General features: G+C 41.1%; 1 protein-coding gene across 4 annotated transcripts; it reads right to left on the bottom strand.

Annotated features, from left to right (window-relative positions):
- Positions 1-814: 814 nt before the first annotated feature.
- MRPL39 (mitochondrial ribosomal protein L39) lies at positions 815-23700 on the bottom strand. Of its 4 annotated transcripts, XM_039520750.1 has the most exons (11): positions 22369-22381; positions 21759-21820; positions 20636-20842; positions 20146-20285; positions 17828-17927; positions 15732-15799; positions 14430-14542; positions 11878-11943; positions 10391-10544; positions 4346-4393; positions 815-930 (listed from the first exon to the last, which is right to left on the bottom strand). In XM_039520750.1, exons 2-11 carry the CDS (start codon positions 21763-21765, stop codon positions 865-867), a joined length of 969 nt encoding a protein of 322 aa, XP_039376684.1. In that variant the 5' UTR covers positions 21766-21820; positions 22369-22381; the 3' UTR covers positions 815-864. The 4 variants fall into 4 exon arrangements, with proteins under 4 accessions (XP_039376684.1, XP_039376686.1, XP_039376683.1 ...); XM_039520752.1 differs by lacking the exons at positions 21759-21820; positions 22369-22381 and adding an exon at positions 23670-23700; XM_039520749.1 differs by lacking the exons at positions 21759-21820; positions 22369-22381 and adding an exon at positions 23519-23663.
- Between the last annotated feature and the right edge of the window lie 1170 nt (positions 23701-24870).

The following is a 24870-nucleotide window of genomic DNA, read 5'->3' as shown; positions in this document are numbered from 1 at the left end:
AGATTATCTGTTTACCCCAGCTTTCTCTTAGCTAATCACTATTTGCTAGGCCTCTGGTCTCCAGACCAAACTCTGGACTTTGGTTCTGAGAAAGAGCTGGCACAATCCATATGCCAATGGAGTGGTTGTTATATAAAATGCACATGGATTTTAACCCTTCACCGCAATATAATAGTGTTTTAGGTTTATTACCTATTGCTATTAATGTACAAGACACCAGAGATCTGAAGCAGCAAAGATATTTGTGACACTTGTGTGCTTTTGTAAATGGAAGACAAAAATAATTTGCTTTGACTTGTTATTGTAGGAGATTTAGATGTTTGTGACATTCCACTGGGGAATAATTTTGGTAAGAAATTGAACTAGCATTTCAGTGGACACAAAGTTGGGTTTTTTCCCATGGCAGATTAAACAAATACTAAGCAAAAATTGTTTTGCATGTTACTGAATGAAAAGAAAATACATCAAATTAGTACAGATGGACTAGCTCACTTATTGTCTGTGTTAATGGTTCACTTATTTTCTGTGTACCAAGATGGGATATTTATGGAATAGCTTACAGAATAAAGGTTTATCAGAATCTGAGATTATGAAAATACCATGAATGAGTTGAGTGTTACCATACACGAAACATTCATTTCTCACTCTTTTCAAACTTTAGTTCAGATGTAATTACAGTTTTAACTGATGCGGAAAATCAAATAAGTCAATTGAGATATTAGCCTTAAATTTATTCCTGATTTAACTTTAACTCAGTTGACTTCAACAATCAGGACTGAACTTGGCATTTTATCTTTATACATAAACACAAAAGACATGTCCAAAATATTTTTATTTTATTAATTTACACATGAAAATTAAGAATTATGTTGATACAGTTTTTGCTTCCAGACTTCCATCTTTTGCTTCCAGACTGCCATCTTCAATAATCTGCAAAACATCAATGTTGGAGGGAGGGAGGGGGGGTTAAGCATAGTTTCATTCTCTCACCATAACCTGTACATTCTCCCCTTCTGCTGTACTATACTTGAGCAAGGATAGTATACAGCAAGAAGTACTCTTGCCTTTAAAATTAAATATGAACTACAAACATTTTCAAACTGGTTTATAAGAACCAGTAGAACCCCTCTGGTCTGCTGATCTAACTGGGACCAGGGCCAGATTAGATAATCAAAAATCCAGATAAACCAGAGAATGGGAAAGTGCAATGCTGCAGTGGCATCTAGCGGCCACAGGAGAGTGTGCACTGGTTGTCCGGTTAATATGGATAATGGAGGGTCAGAAAAATGGGTTCTCTATTGTACTGTATTTTAGCCTTGAGCATGCTTCTTAATTAATGGACTGTGGAACAGATGTGATATGCTTTTTCTCTGCTGCGATTCAAACAGCAAGCAGAATATTGGCTTTGGAGTTTTAAAAGTCTGATCATTTTACTATTTAATCTTTACCAAACTTGCCCAAGTTTAGTTATGTGTAGATGTTACAGTAGGGTTCTACTTCCTTTATTCCATTAACATGTTTTTGTATTTATTCAGACACTGTAGATGCTTCCTTTGATTGGCTTCACTATTACTTTCTAGTCCTCTTCCAGATAAAATGTTAGCAGGAAACTTCTTTTCCTTACACCAGGCACATTTTACTTTTTAGAACTCTTTCAGGTTACCTTCCCATTTAATGTAATGCAATCATTTTCCCATTTGGCTTCCATTAGCTTCTATATAGGCTCACCCCTAGTATCAGCCTTCTTTGACTTGACTCATTTGTCTTGTTATACATGAGGCAAAAAGCTCCGGTATTTGTTTTTAACCCAGATGTCTCTGTACAGTTAGAACATTACATTGCTTTTTTTTCTACTTTTACTTGTATTTCAAGTTCATGCTAAATCTTCGTTTCAGATTCCAAATTCCACATATAACCTTAAACATGTAGAAAAAATAAAAATACAAAAGGTGCTATTCTATTTTCCTCATCTTTTAGAAATTTTGAAAAATGTCAATTCTTTAAAGTTAGTTAATGAGAGCTTACAAAGAGACTGTTCATGTGTACCAAAAAAATCCATATTGACTGAATTTGCAATTTTACTACGGAGGAAATCACATACACCATCCAAGTTCCATGATTTGTAGTATTCCAGAGAAATATTTTTAATTCAGCTCAGGCTTCCACAAAGCTCCAATGTTTTCCTTTTTAGGCCTGGTCTACACTACGTGTTTATATCGGATTTAGCAGCGTTAAATCGCATTAACCCTGCATCCGTCCACACAACGAAGCCCTTTATATCAATATAAAGGGCTTTTAATATCTATATCTGTACTCCTCCCCGATGAGGGGAGTTGCACTGAAATCAGTATTGCCATTTCGATTAGGGTTAGTGTGGCCACAATTCGATGGTATTGGCCTCCGGGACCTATCCCACAGTGCACCATTATGACTGCTCTGGACAGCAATCTGAACTCAGATGCACTGGCCAGGTAGATAGGAAAAGCCCCACGAACTCTTGAATTTCATTTCCTGTTTGCCCAGCATGGCGCACCGATCAGCACAGGTGACCATGCAGTCCCAGAATCAAAAAGGAGCTCCAGCATGGACCGTACGGGAGATACTGAAGCCGATCTCTGTATGGGGAGATGAATCTGTTCTATCAGAACTCCGTTCAAAAAGATGAAATGCTAAAGCATTTGAAAAAATCTCCAAGGCTATGATAGACAGAGGCCACGATAGGGACTCAACACAGTGCTGCGGGAAACTTAAGGAGTTGAGACAAGTGTAACGGAAAGCCAAAGAATCAAATGGACGCTCATGGAGGGAGGGAGGGGGGACTGAGGACTCCAGCTATCCCACAGTTCCCGCACTCTCCGAAAACCATTTGCATTCTTGGCTGAGCTCCCAAAGCCTGAAGGATCAAAAACATTGTCGTGGGTGGTGCAGGGTATATGTCGTCAGCCCCCCCGTGAAAGAAAAGGGAAAAAAATAGTTTCTCGCTTTTTTTCAATGTCACTGTATGTCTACTGGATGCTGCTGGCAGACGTAGTGCTGCAGCGCTACACAGCAGCATTCCCTTCCCGATGGCAGACGGTGCAATATGACTGGTATCTGTCGTCGTCATCCTGTGAGTGGCTCCTGGCTGGCCTCGGTGAGGTCGGCCGGGGGTGCCTGGGCAAAAATGGGAATGACTCCCGGTCATTCCCTTCTTTAAGCTTTGTCTAATGGAGATTCAGTCCTGCCTGGAATATCATAGCAGCTGGATTCTGCCTCCCCCCCCATCCCTTTATCTCTGCTTGCAGAGGCAATAAAGTCTGTGTTGTTTCTTATTCATGCATTCTTTATTACTTCATCGCACAAATGGGGGGATAATTGCCACAGTGGCCCAGGAGGGGTGGGGTTGTTGCAAGGGCACCCCTTAGAATGGCACGCAGCTCATCATTTCTGCGGGATGTCTGGGGCTCTGACCCGGAGCGGCCGTTTGCCTCTCTGGTTCTTTAGTAGGCTTGCCTGATATTCTCGGCAGGACTGACTCTCCATTAGACAAAACTTAAAGAAGGGAATCACCTGGGGAGTCATTCCCATTTTTGTCCGTGCGCCCCCGGCTGACCTCACCGAGGCCAGCCAGGAGCACCCATGACAGCAGCAGATGGTACAATATGACTGGTAACTGTCTCTGCTAACTTGCAAAGGCAAATGAATGCTGCTGTGTAGCACTGCAGTACCGCGTCTGTCAGCGGCATCCAGTAGACATACACTGACAGTGAAAAAAGGCTAAACGGGCTCCATGGTTGTCGTGCTATGGCATCTGCCCGGGCAATCCAGGGAAAAGGGCGCGAAATGATTGTCTGCCGTTGCTTTCACGGAGGGAGGACTGACTGACGACATTTACCCAGAATCACCCGTGACACTGTTTTTGCCCCATCATGCACTGTGATCTCAACCCAGAATTCCAATGGGCAGGGGAGACTGAGGAAACTATGGGATAGCTACCCACAGTGCAACGCTCCGGAAATCGATGCTAGCCTCAGTACATGGACGCACACCGCCGAATGAATGTGCTTAGTGTGGCTGCGTGCACTTGACTTTATACAATCTGTTTCCAAAAACCAGTTTCTGTAAAATCGGAATAATCCTGTAGTGTAGACATACCCTTACAAAAACAATTAGATTTATTTATATTCTAATGCAGCATTAAATTTTTCTTAAGATTTGGCCTGGATTTCTTCCTTTAAATAAATATGTTCTTGTATGCATCCTCCAATTATGATTATCTAACTTCTACAGTTTGACACAATTCTATCTTTTACTTTAAGAAAAACAGGTCATTAAAGCTGTGTATTTAGCTGCTACTTCAACTTACCAGTCTCTGAGCCCTTTCCCGCAATCTTCGCCATACTGTGTGATGAGCCTGGAAAAAAGTGATTGAGTGCAGTGAATTACTTCTTATTAAACTGAAATCAGCTCCTGTGGCAAATTTGAAAAATAGAGACAAGGTCTGTGAGGTAATATCTTGTATTCAGTCTGTGAGAGAGACAAGCTTCTTCAGGTCCAGGAAAGGTACAACTACACCACCACTGTAAACAAAACTAAAAATACAGGCAGTTTGATGGCTCATGTTGAAATTAGCTAATTTTTATTACATTTCCAACTAGACAGGTATCTCTCTCTTGCACACTTGGATATTATCATGCTCTCACACATATGAATAGTCCCACTGACATTAACGGACCTATTCACATGAATAAATTTAAGCAAATATAGAAACGTTGACAGGATTGGGGCCTTCTTTATATCTTTTCTGGTGTAAAATGTATAAATGTCAAATGTGTCTTGAATATATTGTTAACAGCCGTAAGCTCTCTCCCTGCCCTTTTAAGCATAAAACTCTATTTCCTTAGCAAGAATACAAAACAAGGTTACAAATTGCACATCTTTATTTGCTCAGAATAAAAGACCAACAATCCTCATTTTACAGAGACATTGTCAAAAGAATCTTTATTACATCAGGAATAGGCAATGCAACATTTAAACAAAATCTACAAACTATTGTCAGTCATTATGCAAAAGCAGATGGAACTTCTCTCTCTCTCTCCCCCTCTAACTATAATGAACAAAGGCTGACAAACAAGACTAGCATCCTGATTGCCTATGCACATGGCCCATTGCATTCTGGAAATCAATCAAGTTTTAGAGAGGAGTTTAAAAAAAAAACTATTTACCGAACAACTGAAATATGTGAATAGTTCCGTGCCCCCAAAAATGCATTTTTCAATTAATTTACTATTCATCAATATGATGTTGCCTCACTCTAGTTATACACCATCGCCATCTACTGGACACCAACTGAAGTAGCAGAGAAATTATAAATTGAAAGCTGAGAGCAACTTTTGGCCAGTGTCCAATAAAAAAATAAGACTGCCCTCCTCCAGCGAACCCTGAAACAGGATATATAAATTGAAATCACCATATGGGACCCTAGAGCTAGCTGAATCCATGTGGGCTACCTCTTTCCTCCTCCAGGGTTACAGCACTAAGAAGAAGAGTTGATCAAACCCACAGAGATACTGAAGAATCCAGCAGATCCCCAGAGTAGCCATGTGAAAGAGACTCCCCCCGCCATCTCAGGGTTAACAGGACTAAGCAGCAGTGAAATTTCATTTCAGAGATTGTATTTCTCTTTCTGTTCTTTAACGTTAACAACAATGTTATCTGACAGTCTACACTCTTTCAAGTGAGAACTCAAGTAACCATATTTTGGATTTAAACTAACGGCTTGTCTACATTTACAGCACTGTAGCTGCATTGCTTTAGCATTTAGTGAAGACACTACCTACGCCAATGGGAGAAGCTCTCCTGTCAGCATAGGTACTCAATCTCCCCAAGAAGCGATAGCTACGTCAATAATAGAAGCCCCCCCCCCCCATTAACATAGTGCCATCTACACCGGAGGGGTGGTTAAGTCAGTTGGTTGTGTAGACCAAACCCAAGTATTGCAATATACGTTCTCCTTTGTAAGCCCAAGCAAACTGGACTAACAGAGGAAAACAATAACTTGAAGCAGTTACTTTTGACATTTTAAACATCCCCCTTTTATACTGTGACGGTACCTCCCATAAGGCTTTATGGGAATATGACATAACTAGAATATGTTTTGTGCTGCCTGTGGCATGTAACATATCTCTGTAAAGGTTATGGTCTATTATATCTATTCATCCTATTTGTACACATATATCATTTTGTACTTGAGGTTAAGAATATTGGCTGTATACTTGCTTGATTTCAAAGTAAGCTTTGTGAGGTATTTGGTCAGCTTCTTTAGGAAGGAATTTGCAAGGTTAAGTACCTGATCAGGAAGCACTTGGGGAACAATGCATCTTGGAATGCTCCAATCCACATAAGAAGTCTTCCTGGAGACATACAAGATACCATGGGGACAATGGCTTCTGCCTGTAAAGACTGACTCATGCATGGACATGTGACTTGCCCAGGTGACTCCAGAACTCCATCTTGGAGCTTTGCATAGGAGTGAGGAGGGAGTCTCCACCCACAAGAGAAAGTCTATTTAAGCCCCTGGGAAACCCCTCCATTTTGTCTTCAGCTGGTTAAAGAAAGAGCCTCCCCACCCCCCCCCCCCCCCCGCCCCAGGATACCTGAAAGAAACTGGAACAAAGGACAGTAACTACAGGGGGTGTGAGTGATTGCTGGACCCAGACTAGAAGGAGAGTAGTCTCTAAAAGGGAGCATTCTGGAACTGGTGAGGATCTTATCTGTATTCAGTTTGATTAGACATAGATTTGCGCATTTTATTTTATTTTGCTTGGTGACTTACTTTGTTCTGTCTGTTACTACTTGGAACCACTTAAATCCTACTTTCTGTATTTAATAAAATCACTTTTTACTTATTAATTAACTCAGAGTATGTATTAATACCTGGGGGAGCAAACAACTGTGCATCTCTCTCTCTGTATAATAGAGGGTGAACAATTCATGAGTTTACCCTGCTTAAGTTTTATACAGGGTAAAACAGATTGATTTGGGTTTAGACCCCATTGGGAGTTGGGCATCTGAGTGTTAAAGACAGGAACACTTCTGTTAGCTGCTTTCAGGTAAACCTGCAGCTTTGGGGCAAGTAATTCAGACCCTGGGTCTGTGTTGGCGCAGACAGGTGTGTCTGGCTCAGCAAGACAGGGTGCTGGGGTCCTGAGCTGGCAGGGAAAGCAGGGGCAGAAGTAGTCTTGGCACATCAGGTGGCAGCTCCCAAGAAGGTATCTGTGATCCAACCCATCACAGTGGCATAGTCGGCAGGATCTGTGCACAGCTGATTGCTTTGAGATACTGGTAGTGATTTTAAGTGAGTTTTAAGTATGATGGTGGCTGGAGAACAGACAAAGTGGTTACTGGTTTGTTATTTTCTGTTTGCTTATTTCGGGTAAGGAAGTAGGGATAGAAAAGGAAGCAAAATAAGTAAGAAGGAAGATCAGAAGAAGGTAGAACTGCACAGGGTGCAAATTGCCCAGAACAGCTGAACACTGGGCGCTGTGAAAGTCTCGGTTAACTAAGGATCCCCTGAGCTGAGTGCATCCCAGTTTCAGTGAGCTGCAGAGGGGGTGTGGCCCAGCAGAAGAAAGCAGGAAAATGACTACCAGTGAAGCTGCTAACAAACTAGAGCTGGCCAGATTGGAAGCAAAAGAGAAAGACAGACATAAAAGACATGGAGAGGGAGGAGGATGCCCACAAGAGAGCTATGGAGGCAGAAACAGCCTGGGGGGAGGCAGAAAAAGCCAGGAAAGAAGCTGCCCACGAGAGCACTATGGAGGCCCAGAAGCATGAACTGGCTGTAATGGCGTTGAAGAAACAAAACCCTCCACCTGCTGGCTCCACTTCCCCAAAAGTCCATAAATGGGAGCAATTGTGTCCACAGTATGAGGAATCCAACGATATTGCCACATTGATAGCAAAATTGCCATCCCTGAAGATCAAAAGATGACCACATTGATAGCAAAATTGACTGGCAGAGCTCTGGACATATTCAATAAGATGCCTATTGATGATGCTTCAAACTATGGTAAATTTAAGGATCTGGTTTTGAAACAGTTTCAGGTAACACTTGAAGCCTACAGGGTTAAATTCAGGAATCTTAAGTGGGGATCTGGACTGAGTAATGTGGCCTATGCCAATGAAATGAGAGATTTGGTAGATAACTGGGTGCGGGGGAAAGGCATTACAAGCTTCAAAGGGATGTGTGATCTGGTTAGTCAGGAACACTTCCTGAATACATGCAGTGATGACGTAAAACAGTATTTGTGGGACAAAAAGGAAAATGCAGTGGGTGAATTAGCTGGGTATGCATTCTCTTATGGGCAAGCACAAGCTGCAATCAAACATAAACCACTGGCCGAGGGGTACAGGGTTGGGGGAAAAGCAGAATCACCGTTTTACCCCTGGGTCTGGGAAAGAAGTAGTCTGGGCACATCAGGTGGCAGCTCCCAGGGGGTTTCTGTGATCCAACCCGTCACAGTTTAACAAATCAAACAGTAGGGACCACATTCACAAAAATGCCTTAAGACAAGTGCATCCTTACTCCTTGGTGAATTATTTGAAGTGTATTAGAAGCACTAAAGAACTGAAAATTATGAAGTACATGTAATAAGAAATCTTGACAATTTGTTTTGTTCTCTGGTATAAGTGCTTGACATCAACAATAGTCTTTATTAATCGCTTAGAAGACCGTGTTTCTTGTGTTTAGCACACGCCTAGAACATTTGCTGTATCTAAACTGGATTTATGAACTGTTGACTATATAGTGAGATTCTGGGTGAATTAATACACTGTGGATTGGTTAAGAATAATTAAGTGTGCTGATCTGAGAAATGCTCCAAGGTAAAACTTGACCTGAAAAGAACCTAGCACTCATTAGCAAGCTAGCATTTCCTAGACTCAATAAAAAGTGGTTACCCTAACTAAATTCTATGTCAATATTGGCCTTAACACTTCTCAAACTGGCAAATCTAGTTTGTTCAATTTCACCTCTGCAAATTCATAAAATTGACCTCCCATTCACACTTACACAGGTAGTGTCAGCAAAGGGAAGTAGTGGTGAATTACCGAGGAGATAGAGAAAAACCCTTCTCAACAATTGTCAGCCAGCATTAGGGTTTATAAACATTAATAGACCCCGGGGGGGAGGGGGGGGGAAATCACACTGCCCATTAACCACACCACACATTCTGTGACTGAAAGGCTTGAGGTATCCGCTGCTGTTAAATATTTTAATAATTTAAAAAACCCTTTTAAGCAAGACATTTTCTAAGTTATAGCTTCTGCAATACATAGCAAAATAAAGAAGGCCATGAGGCCACTAGGTTGAGACCCTCAGATGATCTTGCACACATTACAGGATTAGCCCATGGAAAGCTGATCTGGCTCTCAGTGGGGGCAAAGTTCCTACCCTGCTCTGCTGGCAACTGAGGCAGAGGAATTTGGGCTAATATAAGATTAACGGTAGCCTCAAAATCATAAACAATTTAGAAAGGTGTGCGTATGTGTGAGAAGAAGAGAGTGAGAAAAGAAGAGACAGGTGCTAAAACTGAAACTTGGCACTCCACATTTAGGTAGGGCCATGATGCAGAGCATAAGCCAGAAGCTAACTGATGGAGGTTAGAAAGAACTTTACTCTATAGGCAAGATATTCCATAACTGTCACTACAGAGTTTTTTTGCACCTATTTCCGAATCATCTGATAGATTTTTATAGACAGAACACTGAACTAGATGAACCAGTGGTCTGATTCTGAATGGCAATTCTTATTTTACACTTTGGAATCATGTGCAGTGAAATAATTTTACTCGTTTAAAAGAGTTAATAGACAGTTTGCCATTTCCCTTGGAGAAAACAGTCTCAGTAACCACACGAACAAGAAAAATGTGATGGACAATTATAGAACCTCCCCAGAAGTGACATGACTAAAATAACTGTACTGGAAGACAAGTATATTTCAAAAAAAAAAAAAACCACCTAATGCTTAAATAATGCCACAGAGCCTGGTTTGTCGTAAAGTGTTTTGACTAAATATCTAAAATAGTGCCCAGGAAACCAGAGCCTTCACACTCCTAAAGTAAATCACACTCTGGGCCTTCCACTCATCTACTTCTCACCTAGGGTGACCAGATAGCAAGTGTAAAAAAAACAAAAAAAAAAACAAAAAAAAATCAGGACGGGGGTGGGGGATAATAGGTGCCTATATAAGAAAAAGCCCTATAAAATCGGAACATCTGCTCACCCTATTCTCACAACTATGACAAGATATTGGCACTGCATATGCTAAGGATTTGAAGACATGTAAAAAGACTTCTTCCACTCCTTCCTGTCCTAAGCAAAGAATATTTGTATTGAATGCATTACTTACCTTTAAGTGAATTGGCAGAGACACACCCTGAAACCTTCGTATAGACTCAGACTGGCTGGTTTGGAGACTATGGGCTGCTGTCACTTCATACTGGAAGCAAAAACTTGTCCTTGGAATGTGAGGGCCTTCACTAATATCTACAAAGTCACCAAACCTAAATGGAGCACAATAAAACTCACAGTGAATGTACGTTTATAGCAACATTTCTTTTCATCATCACTTAGGCATTTTTTCTTGTCTATCTACAGAAAATTATAGTGAACCTCTTTCTAAACCAAAAGAGAAAACCCACACAAATCCCAAACCAAACATCCCACTACAGCTCAGCATTCTTGGTATCTGGGGAAGAAGTGCCCTTGAAAACTTCAGGTTCAGCATGTTTTCCTAACCTGAATAAGTAATTTAAAACTAGAGTCCAGAAGGCAGTTCTTCAGCTGTTATAGCTACAATGATTTAATGGAATTATGACAATATACAGGATCTGCTCCCAAAAGCAAACTTTTGACATGATTCTATTTATTGCTTCAAGAAGGATTTCCTCGATCATATATCTGAAAACTCCAATGCTTGCATAAATGAAGGAAGGAAGGAAGGAAAATATACAAAATGCAGGAGAATTTAAAAACAAAACAAAACCCTTCACATCACACTCTTCCTTCAGAGATCTTCCCTTCTGTCCTCAGTCCCCATTCTGTGCTCTGCAGACTTCCCTGAGCGAACACACTTTTCCCAGGAAAAACACTATTCCAAAACTAGCCATCTCTGCAAAGCCAATTTTTCTGTAGGGAGCTTCCAGACCACAACAACCACTCATGGTAACACACAAACATCAAGTGGTCTGAACAGCATGAATGAGGTTAAACCAAAAATGGAACCTTTTAAAACTCATGGACTATGATAAACATTTCTTCCCCCTCAAGCAATTTTTCCCTTCACTAATCAGATTCCTACAACTTTCTTTTGCTTTTTTTTCCTTTAACACCTGAAGCCAGTTCCATTCTGACCCCAGTGTAATCGTAAGTGTAAGTAACACAATGCTAACAGTGCTAAGGTTTGCCAAAACTGGAAAAGGAATGAGATTTTGGCATAAAAAGGTTTACCAGGAAAATTTTAGTTTTTGTTTTAAAGTATTTTTCTTCTAATACATTAAAGTTGTTAAGATTAATTTTTAATTTAGAACCTTAATACAAAGCTTTAAAAGTGACGGGGTTTTTTTCAGTGTTTACCATCAAGAGATGGGAGGCAGGGGAAGGAAGCCCACTGTCTTAAAAGCTTTCTGAAAAGTTTAATGAGTCCCATCAAGAGTTAAATACAACAATAATGGTGCTGTGGAAGAACCTATATAGATCAGAATGCAGCTAACTCAGAAAGCAAAGTTTAATTAAAATACATCAAAAGTCACTTATCTTTCTTTCAGATGCATATAATTTTGCAAAGTAACTGGACCATTGTGAATCATTACAGAATAAAATTCAAGTTTTACTCACCTATGTAACTTCACTATTCCTTCAGGATTTTGCGATGCTTTCTGTTCTATTGAATCCATTTTGTACCTTGAAAGAAAACAAAACAGCACACTGAAATTTGTCAGATATAAAGTTACATATATAAAGAAGCAAAAACAATCAAGTTGCTGCATATTATTTTTATAATCTATAAGGGTCTGAGGCAGAAGCCCACTGAAGTCACTGGGAACCTAATACTTAACTCCACTATTAAGTTAATATGGGAAAAATGATGAGAAAAAAATCTTTGAGCTATGCATCAAAGAAGCTTTTTTAATAATTGTACTCAATATTCATAAGATTAGAAACCATTTTAAACCCTTACCTTTCATATTTCAAGGCCTTTTTGACATGTCTCACAAAAAGTACACCTCTGCCTCGATATAACACGAATAAGCAGTGCTCCGGGGGAGGAGGGGGAGGGGGGGGTGCTGCGCATTCCAGTGGATCAAATTAAGTTTGATATAATGCAGTTTCACCAATAACGTGGTAAGATTTTTTTGGCTCCTGAGGACAGCGTTATATCGAGGTAGAAGTGTATGTATGTCATGAATGAGTCAATCCACCTCAAAGCAGTTACATTCATTTTATTTTGTGGAAAGAACATTTCAATAAAAATAAGCCTTTCTAGATACAAAGATGTTAATGCCAGAAGGGACCATCTGGTTTGACCTCCTGTGCAACAAAGGCCACAGAATTACACCCAGTTACCTTGTAATAAGCCCATTAACTTGCATTTAGTTAAAGCATAATTTCCAAAAAGGCATCTAGCCTTGATTTGAAGACATCAAGAAAGAATCCACCACTTCCTTCAGTAGTTTGCTCCAATGATTAAACACTTTCACTGTAAAAATGGTTGCCTAGTTTCTAATTTGAATTTGTCCAGCTTTAACTTCCAGCCACCGGCTGTTATGCCTTTCTTCACTTGATTAAAAAGTTTGTTAGTATCCACTATTTTGCCCCAGAACTAAGGGGAGGGGAAAGAAAGGTACAGAGAGGTAAAGCAACTTGCCTGAGATCACAAAGTAGATCACGGCCAAGCCAGGGATAAATCCCAGGCCCTGGTCAGCACCCCATTTATAGGACACCTCGGTTTTGGTTTTTTATTTTATTTTTAAACAGGAATTGATCAACGTTTATCACAACAGAAACAGGTGAAGATCAGTGGAAAAAACTAGTAACATTTTTTCTGGGTAAGTATCAGCATTTATTTTGGTGGACAGCAGGACAGGGAAAAAAGTATTCAGTAGATTAATGCTTTGATTAATGAAATTCAATGTGGTTTGCTACAGAACTAAAACAGAACTCAAAACACAAGGCCACCTCTGAATATAAGAAAACAATATATCTCTAATCCCCAAATAAAACTTTTCATTTGAATAAACAGCTTACTATTAAGTATCAGAGGGGTAGCCGTGTTAGTCTGGATCTGTAAAAAGCAACAATGAGTTCTGTGGCACCTTAAAGACTAACAGATGTATTGGAGCATAAGCTTGACACAGTGGGTATTCACCCACGAAAGCTCATGCTCCAATACATCTGTTAGTCTTTAAGGTGCCACAGGACTCATTGTTGCTTTTTACTGTTGTAGACTTAGAACTATTAGCCTATAAATATTTACATTTAATAATTTAGCCACACCATTTGAGAGCATACCCTCAACTTCATCCTTTTCTCCTTTTTAAAAAAAAAACAAAACTTTAATATATCCTTGTGTTCTGAAATGTATTCTGACCCATATATTTTTGTTTTCCTCCCATTTTCATGTGTCAGATCTTTAAACAGCATCTGCTAACAGCTTGAAATGTGTACGTGGTAGGTGTGAGATTTATCAGTACGTTCAGATGCACACGCACTTTGGTGCATGTGTGCACGCCTGTTTGTTTATTGTGTGCATCTTCTAGCCTAATACATAGCCTTACTTCAACAGGCAGCTTTGCATATACACACAGACTAATGTATTATCGTAATACATATATCTCATGCAATGTATTGTATTTTCCTAATAAAACAAGTTATTTTTATATATTTGAATGATACAAAAGTAGGGTGATAGTCGGGTGGCGTGCCAAGCTTAGCCAGTTACCTGTTAACCAAGGCTGATAGTAAAATATAATGGTATTTAGAAGATAACTTCCTAGATTCACTTGTTAAATTTGAATATCTCAATATAGAGATTGACTGTATAGAACAAAACTTAAACGAATAAGCATGTGAAGAATTTAACCACTACTAGTATGGTGAAAGAACTTCAAGATTTCACTAGTTTGATACTGAATACAAAATCTCATAACAGTTTCAATTTCTTAAACACCTCTCAGTTATACACTGTAGTGCCACCTAGTGTATGCATTTAACAGGAAAACTTAAGTGTATATTAGTTTAGCTCTACTGAAGTCAGTGGAGCTACACTAATTTACACTGAGGATCTAGCCCTTCATATTTCAATTGTCACATTTTTAAAGGTTTTTATTTCCTTTAGCAATTCAATTCAGTCTTTACTATTTTTGTTTAAATCGGAAATAAACACTGACCTGTTATGCTGAAACATTTCTAATGCCACTTTGGCTTCAACATGCAATGTTTCAAACGGCAGATCTTTGTGAATTAGATTGTATGCTTCTTTTGTAAGAGAACGGAAGTTGTCCTTAAAACAAAAAAGTAGACTGTTACCACTGTTCTTCAGCTGCTCTTTAATACACATTGTATGTATAAAACATATTGTAACAAGTAGTCAAAATGGTAAACAACAAGCTTTTAAGGATACTCCTAGTATATCTATAAATTCCTACAAAGATATCTATCAGCAATAGACTTGCTAATGATTACTGTTGGTAGGACATTACCAGTTACTCTAACTAGGAGTGGCCCCTGCCACTGAAATCAATGGGTGTGTTTTCACTGACTTCAATCGATATTGCATCAGGCCCAAAGAAAATGGGAATTCCTTATTACCCATGCACTCCCATTTCCAAATTTTTTGAGAGACTTCTAATTCATTGAAAGAGCTTCAACTAGCTCCTCCAAACATACTGTATGCATAGACATGATCCCGCCACTGCTGAACACTAATCTGGCTAATACCTGGCTAGTTTTCCAGTGATCAATCAAAATCCAACCTGGAAGTGCCCTCTTTGTTAACAAATTAAAAAAAAAAAGTGGACATTATTGATACATCAATAAATACAACACTGATTGCCACTCCAAAAAAAAAAATCAAACTTCAGTACTCAGAAGATATTAGCAACAATCAAAATGTTTACTGGATTGAGAAACTGAAGATGACTCACAACTACCTTAGAAAGTTTTTCAAAGTGGGCAAGTTAAACTACAGTTTGCACTAAAGTGAAATTCCATATTTTGTTAACATTGCCCCTTTAGCCATACATCTTTTTTTCCTCTCTTCTGGTGAACACGCATTATAAGAAGAAACACCTGCCCAGTGAAATATATTTGTTTTCACTTAACCTCACAGGAAGTCATGAGGCTTGATTAAAGGTCTAAACAGCTTTGGGCCCTCTGCTTAGACATGCCATGTAAGTGCAAACTATTAAGAAAATTACAATTTAATATTTAATACACTCATAATATTTCTAAGTAAGCATATATCACCTTCTCCATACTGGGAGAAAAAACTGTGCTAGCTATAGCTATCTTTAATTTAATGGGGCTCCACATGGGGGCAGAGGTTTGCCTGGGATAATCAGGTAATAGGGGTCTCTAAACTGTTGCCACTGTAAAGCAAGACTGTTCCCATTTTAAAAAAAAGAAAGGTCACCCAAACAAAGGAGGAGTAAATGATAATAATTACTTTTCAGAAGACAAATTGTACTTACTTCTGTTGGTTTCCATCCATCAAGCCTACTGTCCAAAACAATATCATAACAGAAAGCTCCAGAGATCACTGCAGAGCCAGAGAAAATGCTGTTATTTGTAACAAAGTATACATTTTATTTCATGGCCTCAACAGTTTTACAAAAGCATTATTAGTGTGAATAAATAAGGGCCAAAACAAGGCTGTTTCTGTTATAGAAATATAGCAAGGATCACAAGCTGAAATCTGCGGATTACAATCACAGCTGGACAGTGTGGGTTTTATAAAGTCAAATGACAGATTGTTTGTCTCTTAAATATTCACGCCAAAAATATGTTCAGGGTATTTACAATTTTTATAGGAGTATGGTAGTCTGTACCCACTCATCAAAAAAGAGTTTTTTTCTGGATAAGTATGATTGACCCTTCTCCTCTCTGGAATATTTCTGCACTTTTCATTTGTACAGAGGATTGTATTTTGCTCAGAGGTGCCAGACAGACAGACAGACTATAAGACTTAAGTCATTTATTTATCCAAAGAGGAGGTAACACAGGCAGCAGCAACATAATTTCAAATTCTGACAACATACTGAGGTAGGAGGAGACAGCATGGTCTCCATGCACATTCATTCAGTCCTTGGCCTCTCTGCCTAAAAGCCATTTGGAGTCATGGTATGGTATGTCAAACCTGATGGTCAGCCTACCAGCTTCACACATATCAAACACCTAGGGCTTGTCTACATGAAGACTTCGTGCATAACAAGCCAAGGTGCAACTGTACTGGGCACTAATCTGCCACACACAAAGTCACTGTGCGGACCCTGCTATGGCACTCTAAAATTTCCAGAGTGCACTTTGACATACTACCAGATAGCCAGCCAATTTCAGGCTTCGCTTAAGTAGCCCAAGGATGAAATGCTCTCTTCATATTTATTGTTAAAAAATATATTCAGACTGCTGGGAAAACCTTTTGCTTCTGTCAATTTAAAATCCTAAAAAAATTCAGACTACAGCAGCAGTGGGCAGCCTCTGGCACGCGGCTCGCCAGGGTAAGCACCCTGGCAGGCTGGGTCTAATTGTTTACCTACTGCGTCGGCAGGTTCGGCGGACTGCGGCTCCCACTGGCCAATGGGGGCAGCAGGAGGCAGCGTGGGCGAGGGATGTGCTGGCTGCGGCTTCCCGCCGCCCCCATTGGCCTGGGACAGCAAACCACGGCTAGTGGGAGCCACGATTGGTCAAGTCTGCCGACACAGCAGGTAAAACAAACCGGCCCGACCTGCCAGGGTGCTTACCCTGGCGAGCCGCATGCCAGAGGTTGCCAACCCCTCGACTAGAAATTAGCAGAAATTGTCAAGGATCTTTGCTATTATGCTTAACTATTGCAACAATCCCCCAGTATAACTTGCTAGTTTTCTAGTAAGCCCTCTGGCCATTTACATGAGTAAACAATATTAAAACAAATTTCAAAACAAACATCACTGCATCATATCCGACACTTTAGCTTGCCATACAAGGTATAATTTAAGATCCTGTTCCTCATCTTAAAAGCCCTAAATGGGCTTGGACCCAGTTACGTCAGAGACCACCTCTATTTCTGCACTGTGACAAAGCAGCTGTGATCAGCAAAGACACTTCAACTGAAAAAGGCAAGACTACACCTCATACTGGTCTGGGTCACTGTATCCTTAATGGAGGGTCCAAGATTGTAAAATTGGCTGCATCAGTCTTGCCACCTTCAGGACATGGTGCAAGACCACTTCTTCATGCAGGCATTCTGGGTGGGATTTCAAGTGTTCAGATGAGCAATTCTGAAATCCCAATTATTACAAACACATTAGTGAAGTCACTCCAACATCACTTGATGTCTGACCATTGAAATGATGATGGAGAGGGGAACAGAGAAGGTACAACTGTGTACTCTCTGAGTACATATTCCTTGGACATAAAATGAATGTCTAAAGCACCCAAACATTACAGTGACACATTTTAGAAATGGAAGAATAATAAATCCCTCATCAGTAGGAAAGAGAGCCCCTAAATGTGCTGTAAAACTAATTCTGAGACATGCACCTGAACTGGGTCTATGCAAGCTTAATCAACAATAAAACATTTATATTACCTGGCACTTCTGGAGCTCGGATCAGGGTGACTGCGTATTCATCTTTGAAAGCCTGCTTTAACACACATGCCATGATCATTGCACAGGAACGCCAATAGGCCTGTAATAAAGAGCATTTCAAATAAATTTACTATACTGAAGTTGCCAATTCATGCCAAACTAGTTCAGCTATTGATTCAAATAGTGAGTCTTCCTTTAAAACTGAATTCCTCATAAATTTGCTAGTTTCCATTGTGCATTAGTATTTTAATACAATGGGCATATTTTATCAATTATTTATACAGTGCTACAAACATAAGATTTACAAAACTGAACACCAGGTGCACCCTTCCGGGAGAAGCTTTGAATCAACAGTCCACCCATGTAGATTTAACTGCAGGAGCAGGTTCTAAGAGACAGACCAACTGATCAGGTAGAGAAAGGTGCAGGAAAATTACAGGTGAGAAAACAAGGTATAAAAGATTTCCAGAAAAAAGGTATTTCAAGGGAGGGATCTGAAAGAGGATGAAGAGAGTATCTTGCAGATTGCTGAAGTTGCAGGAGGCAGCATGAAAGAGAATGAAGAGAGCATGAGAAGGAGATAAAGGAAGAGGCAAGGAGGGAGGGATGCAAGCAGTATATCAAGTGAGAGAAGAATTAACAGCAAATGAAAAGAGAGGTGTAGCAAGGTGAGATTATAGAGGACGTTAAAGGTGAGGACAGGAAGTACTAGATACTGCGTATTTATATCTTCAGGCCTAGTGTAAATTCTAAAGTTTACAATATTTCAAGAAAGGGGTCAAACTGGAACAGTACATAGTGATTTTGCCCCAATGACTGCATTTTGTGGTCCAGAATCTAAATTTTCATTGAGAAATAATTAAGATACTAACCCCTTATGGATGTGAAGATAAACTTCAAAATGTGAACCAGATGTAAACTAATGTAACGTCTACTAATCAAGTGTCAACTTGAGTCTTTGGACAACCTGAAACAATAGCTCTGATGCCTGAACTGACAGTTTAATCATCAACATTATTACGTATATTATTCATGCCAACAGAATTCAAGGAAGCAGATGGACGTGGAACTTGAGTTGTGGGGTGGAGTTTAGGAGACTACCACTTATTTCTTCCAATGCAACCCTGTTTTAAAGCAGAGGGAACACTAACCCAGCTTATGCACTCTTCTGTCAAAATGATTTTTTACTGACGTTAAACATCACTGACTACAAATGTAAAGTATTTTTAGTGTGCAATATAAGTAATATTCCTCACATCATCTTTGAAAGGTATGTAGTAAGTACCATTTGACCCTTTTACATATGGGTTAACAGAAAGACAGAGTTTAAGTGACTTGGAAAAGATCACACAGTCAGGAACAGAATTTGGCAGTTCTGACTCTCAATCCTACAATATTCTTCTGTATCCATGTGTGGTCTCATGTTCTACACTTAGATTATAAGCAATTTGGGGCAGACTCTTTTTATTCTGTGTTTGTACAGTGGAGTTCTGATCAACAACTGGGATCCTAAGCGCTACTACAATAATACGTAACAAAAAACATTCCTACATTACAAACTAGGATTTTAGAACTGATGGATCAAATTTATAAATAAATATATTTGGTAAAAACAATAGATACTTACATGTGAGGTCCCTTCCAACCCTGACATTCTATGATTCTATGTAGTGACAAATCAACTCTTTACCATATCGGAGCCAGTATTAAGGGACTAAAGACATACTACAAATACAGCTACTTCTACTCCTCCTTCTCCCTGTCTGAAACTGGTTGTAGACCCTTTGTTCATTATATAGAGGAAAAATCTTTAGTGTAGAGTTATTAGCAGACTAAAAATTACAATGTTTAGGCTATACATTTTTAGTTGTTACAGAAATTTAGACTAAAAACTTATTTTATGCATCCTACTATACTTTCAGTAAAGCTTCTCAACAGGGTTATTACCAGCTACTGCAGTGTCTACCTTGTTCATATGGAGCTTGAAGGAAAAGGTTTCTTATATCTTAATGATTTTCCTGCATTAATACAACTCTTGATTTCTCTAAAGTGCACGCTAAGATTTTGCTTTCATATATATGTGCAAAAATTGGTGGAGATAGTAGACTGTCCAAACAGCAATAGAGATGAAGCCAACAAGAAATGTGTGATTTTAACAACTTGCATTTTCTCATGTAACCAAAAGAGCTAGAATTTCATTCAAACTACTACCTAAGGCCCTAACCTACTCACTGAAGTCAATAGAAAAAACTTCCATGGGAGTTGAATCAGGCCATAAGAGAGGAAAAATTGCATAAAGAAATAAGACGCTGATTTACCTTGTTCACTTCCTCTGGATTTTCGTCTTTGAAGGTAAGAAACTGAATTTCACATGATTTGGTCAAAGGCCGATACATGTCCCAAAGCTCTCCATCCACAAGTGCCAATACTGATTTCTTACAATGCCATTCACTTAAGTCTAAAAAAGAAGCAAAAGAATTCAAGGCAGTTATCAACATCCCTCTAAGATAGCTACATTTGCAATTCTACACTTATTATACCAAAATGGAAGTATCATTGCTTGAAAAACCTGTGTGTGGGAATGCTATCAGAATCCACAGAAATTAACTTTTTTTTTTTAAATCCCACTATCTGTATTTTATACATGCCAAACTGAAATACTATGTTTGTATTATTACCTGGACCACTATGTTTGTCTTTGTAATGACCATGATAGTAGTATGTGCCAGTTCGGATGGTAAATACATTTATCAGCAAAGTGATTTTGATAGACAATGGAACAAACAGTTTGAGATTCCATTTACTTACGCATGGCACAATTGTATGGAGTAGACAAAGCTTTGTTCATAACAAATAAAGTGCCAGGATGAGATTTGCCAACATATTTTACTTCAATCTTCTCAATTCGCGGATACAAAGACAACTGTCTCTTTTTCTCCTTAGTGAAGAGTTCATTGCGCATCTGAACAATCTCAGGTGTTGACAGTCGAGAAGCAGGAGCTGTTGAAATAAACCCTGGAAAAAGAAGTGATCTAACTAAGCAACATAGAGCTTCTCAAGATATTTCACAAACATATAAATAGACTAATTAGCATCTTCAATGAGCAGAAAAAAAGAACCACTAACTCAACCTTTAATTATAATATAACTGTATCCATATTGCAATGGCACTAACTTCCAGTTCACACTTAACATTTGTAATAATCACTCCTTATGAAAAAACCTGATCCTAAATATTCAAAAGTTAAACAACATGTTCTTTAAATAGAAAGGCTCAGCACAAACCGAAAATCTTACTTGTAATCTTTCAGACTCTGCATTTGACTTTATTACAAGCCATGATTGCATCTGTGTCCCTCTACTTTCTCCTCATGAATAAATAAGAGGAATTGTGGGATAATTCTCTCTCATAAGAACTTGCATTCTGATCCTGTATGGAAAATCTTTGCTGCATCATGTCCTGTACACTGTCCCCAACTGCAGAAGAATAACCTGATGCTTTAAAAGAACCCAAAAATCCAGGCATAATTAGTTTAACTATGCAATGGTGCCTAAGAGGAAACACTCCTTTCTGACTCCTACAACAATAGCCTTACATCCTGAAGTCTGAGATTTGATTACCCATACCTTAGCATGAATAACTACAAAAATTATTGTCCATATTTATCCAGAGCCATTTTAACTCAATGATTATAAATGATAAGCACCTCAGATCAAATACATTAGCTAAGTCCAAATAGAATAAGTTATAAAAAATTTACCAACTGACATCTCAGCCTTTACCATAATAATTTTCTTGCCTATTTAAAAAAGTTTATTTATCCCACATAAAATGAGAGGTTTGCAAAATTCAGTTATTTTAAAATGTAAATTTTATTATTTATACAAGTGAGTCTGCAGACCATGAGCACGTGCACGCATACACATACACCCTCCATGTGGTTTCCAAAATGTTTCACATTCTGTAGCCCACAGGAAAAGATCCATGGATCACTGGTGATGCACAACCAAACAAAACATTTTGGAAATTAGGTGTGTGGAGGGGGAGAGAATATTACAAAGAAACCTGCACAATACAAGAGCTGCTTCCAAAGTCATAAATTGTGCCTAGACAGATAAACCACTGACTTATAACTGAGGCCTGGTCCACACTAGGAATTTACCTTGGTATACCTACATCTCTCGGGGGTGTGAAAAAGCCACACCTGTGAAAAATGTAATTACACTGACCTAACCCCCAGTGTAGACTGTGCTAGGTCAGCACAAGAATTCTTTGGTCAAACCTGCTACTGCTTCTTGGGGGTGGATTAACTACAGCAACGAGAGCCAGGTGGGGAGCCAGGCTCCCGGCAGGAAGATTTGTGCCTCGTGTGTGGTCAGCTGCTCCATTCCCGGTGGCAAGTGGGGAGCCAAGAAGCCCAGTGCAGCTGCTCCAATCCCAGCAGGGAGCAGAGAAGCCCGGCTGGAGAGCCAGGATCTGGCTTTCTGGTCAATTTCACAGCTCCAGCATAGGTAGTGTCTATGGTCACTACATTACAGACCTATATCGCTTTAACTACACCACTCACGGATGTGAAAAATCTATATGCCTGAGCAATGTAGTCATACCAACCTAACACACACACACTTAGAGAGCACTAGGTTAGTGGGAGAGGTGAGCTAAAACCGCTCAGGGAGGTGGATTAACTATGCCAGGGAAGAGCTCTCTCCTGTTGGTGTAGAGCAAGGGCGGGCAAACTTTTTGGACTGAGAGCCGCATCAGATTTTGGAAATTGTATGGAGGACCAGTTAGAGGAGGCTACGCCTCCCCAAACAGCCAGATGTGGCCCAGCCCCAGATCCCCCGCAACCTGCTTCTTGCCCTGGCGCCCCGCCCAGGACCCCTGCCCCATCCACCACCCCCTGCTCCCTGTCCACCCCAGGAACTCCCACCCCTGACTGCCCCCGCTGCCACCCCATCCAACCCCAGGACCCCTGCCCCATCCACCACCCCTGCTCCTTGTCCACCCCAGGAACCCCACTCCTGACTGCCCCCCCACCACCGCCACCCCATCCAACCCCAGGACCCCTGCCCCATCCACCACCCCTGCTCCCTGTCCACCCCAGGAACCCCACCCCTGACTGCCCCCGCCGCCGCCGCCCCATCCAACCCCTCCTCTCATTCCTGATGGCCCGGGGACCCCTGCCCCATCCAACCACCCCTTCTGCCTGACCTCCCCGACCCCTATCCACACTCCTGCCCCCTGACCCCCGCACTCCCCTGCTCTCTATCCAGCCCCACACACACACACCCCGAGCCAGACACGCCACCGTGCAGCAGAGCACCGGGTCCAGCCGCGGCTCTGCAGCTGCGCTGGCGGCGGGGCGAGCTGAGGCCGCGGGGGAGGGGGAACAGCGGGCAGGGGCCGGGGGTCACCTCCCGGGCCAGGAGCTCAGGGTCCCGTGGGCCGCAGTTTGCCCGCCTCTGGGGCAGAGCATCTTCATTAAAGCGCTGCACCGGTGTAGCTGCAGATGTGCCCGGTGCTGAGGCGCTGCGGAGCCGCGTGCAGACAAAGCCTGGCTCTGCGCTGAGCTCGGCAGAGAGAGGGAAGCGGGTGTTCGCACCGACCACGCTGCTGGATGCAAACGGCGCCCCCCCACGGGCCGGGCCCTGCCCCGTCCCCGCCCCCAGTGCAGGGTCGGGGTCACTCACGGGCGTGGCGGCTCCGCAGGTGGCGGGTGGCCCAGCGCGCGGCCATGGCCCAGCGGCTGCTGCTCCCGGCGGCCTCCCCAAGCGCGCGCGCGCACCCGGCGCAGGGTCCCCCGGAAACACGGGCCGCGGCGCAGGGATCCGTCTGCCTCACCCGCTAGGGGCGGGGCCCGAATGAGTCTTCGGGAATCGTACACCGCCACCGCCGCGTGCGACCCTGAGCCGTATCCTTCCGCGGGGAGCGGGCCTCGTGCCAGTGCTTCTAGATCCTGGGAAATGTCCCCAAACCTGGGGATTTGTGAGTAAAATGTTTCAACTTGGGAAACTGGGAATTTTCATTCAAAACATTTTACTCACAAATTCCCAGATTTGGGGAAATCCCCCAGGATCTAGAAGCACTGTAAAAAAAACTTCATCTGGGGATGTTTCACCAGATTTGGGAATTTTTTAGCGCTGGGTTGGGAAAAGTTGGCATCACACAATATAGAAGCACTGGTCCCGTCTGCACGTTCGGGGCCAGAGTGACGCTCATGGTGTAAGGGGGCCCCCACATGAAATCCCATTTCATAAGCAGGTTGCTGCATTCTGCACTAGCTGCAATTTTTAAGTGGTTTTAAGCTGTGCCATTGCGTAGATGCATTGCAGTGTCCCGTTTCAAGTTGGATAAAATATAACTACGCAGCCATCAGGGATCCCCTCTCTACTATATCCCGGCTTTAAAGTACATAGACTGAGGAGATCTTGGAATTAAAAATGTTCCACCACAAACTGCCCAATAATTTTCCTCCCACAAAAGAAGATTTGAGTCTCGCTCAGGTCGATACCCAGACCCTGTCAACATAAAAAGATGATTTTGTGGACAAAGTAAACTTCCTAAATTCCTTAGAACAAGTTTGTTACAATTTTCTTGTGTGGACTCATGGCAGTGATTCAGCCAGATCACAACAGGAAAAATTGTTATACCTAAATTCACAATTTAAAAATGAATTTAGAAAACACTGACGGAGTTGCAATGAATCTGCATTCAGTTAAAGAGTTTTCCACCTTCAGAAGAAATATGAACCAGGATGTTAACATATAGGATTGGGAACCAGGACTTCTGGGGTGTATACTTGGCTCTATCACTGATTAAGGCCTGGGCTACACTACAGCATTAGATTAACAGCTTACTTCAACCTAATTACGTCAGTGTCCACACTACAGCCTTGTCCGGTCAATGTAAGTGCCCTATTACACTGACATAATTCCACTTCCACTAGAGCCATAGCGCTTATGTTGGTGTAGTTAGGGTGAGCCAGTGTTTGTGTAGACACTGCCTTACTTGTATCTGCTGTTGGCTGTCTTGTCAATTTCAG

This window comes from Mauremys reevesii, linkage group 1 (genome assembly GCF_016161935.1).
Source record: "Mauremys reevesii isolate NIE-2019 linkage group 1, ASM1616193v1, whole genome shotgun sequence".
In the NCBI taxonomy this organism is placed as follows: Eukaryota; Metazoa; Chordata; order Testudines; family Geoemydidae; genus Mauremys; species Mauremys reevesii.
The sequence above is the reverse complement of the archived record's forward strand: the minus strand, read 5'-3'. Positions and strand labels throughout refer to the sequence as shown.

What these genes read in the sequence shown, in the direction of transcription:
- MRPL39 (XM_039520749.1), bottom strand. Translation starts at nt 23,564, where the DNA reads ATGGCCGCGCGCTGGGCCACCCGCCACCTGCGGAGCCGCCACGCCC. An exon ending in CCTGCGGAGCCGCCACGCCC is followed by an intron (nt 20,843 to 23,518) that starts GTGAGTGACCCC and finishes TTCTTTTTCCAG; the next exon opens with GGTTTATTTCAACAGCTCCT. An exon ending in CCGAGCTCCAGAAGTGCCAG is followed by an intron (nt 15,800 to 17,827) that starts GTAATATAAATG and finishes CTGGCTCTGCAG; the next exon opens with TGATCTCTGGAGCTTTCTGT.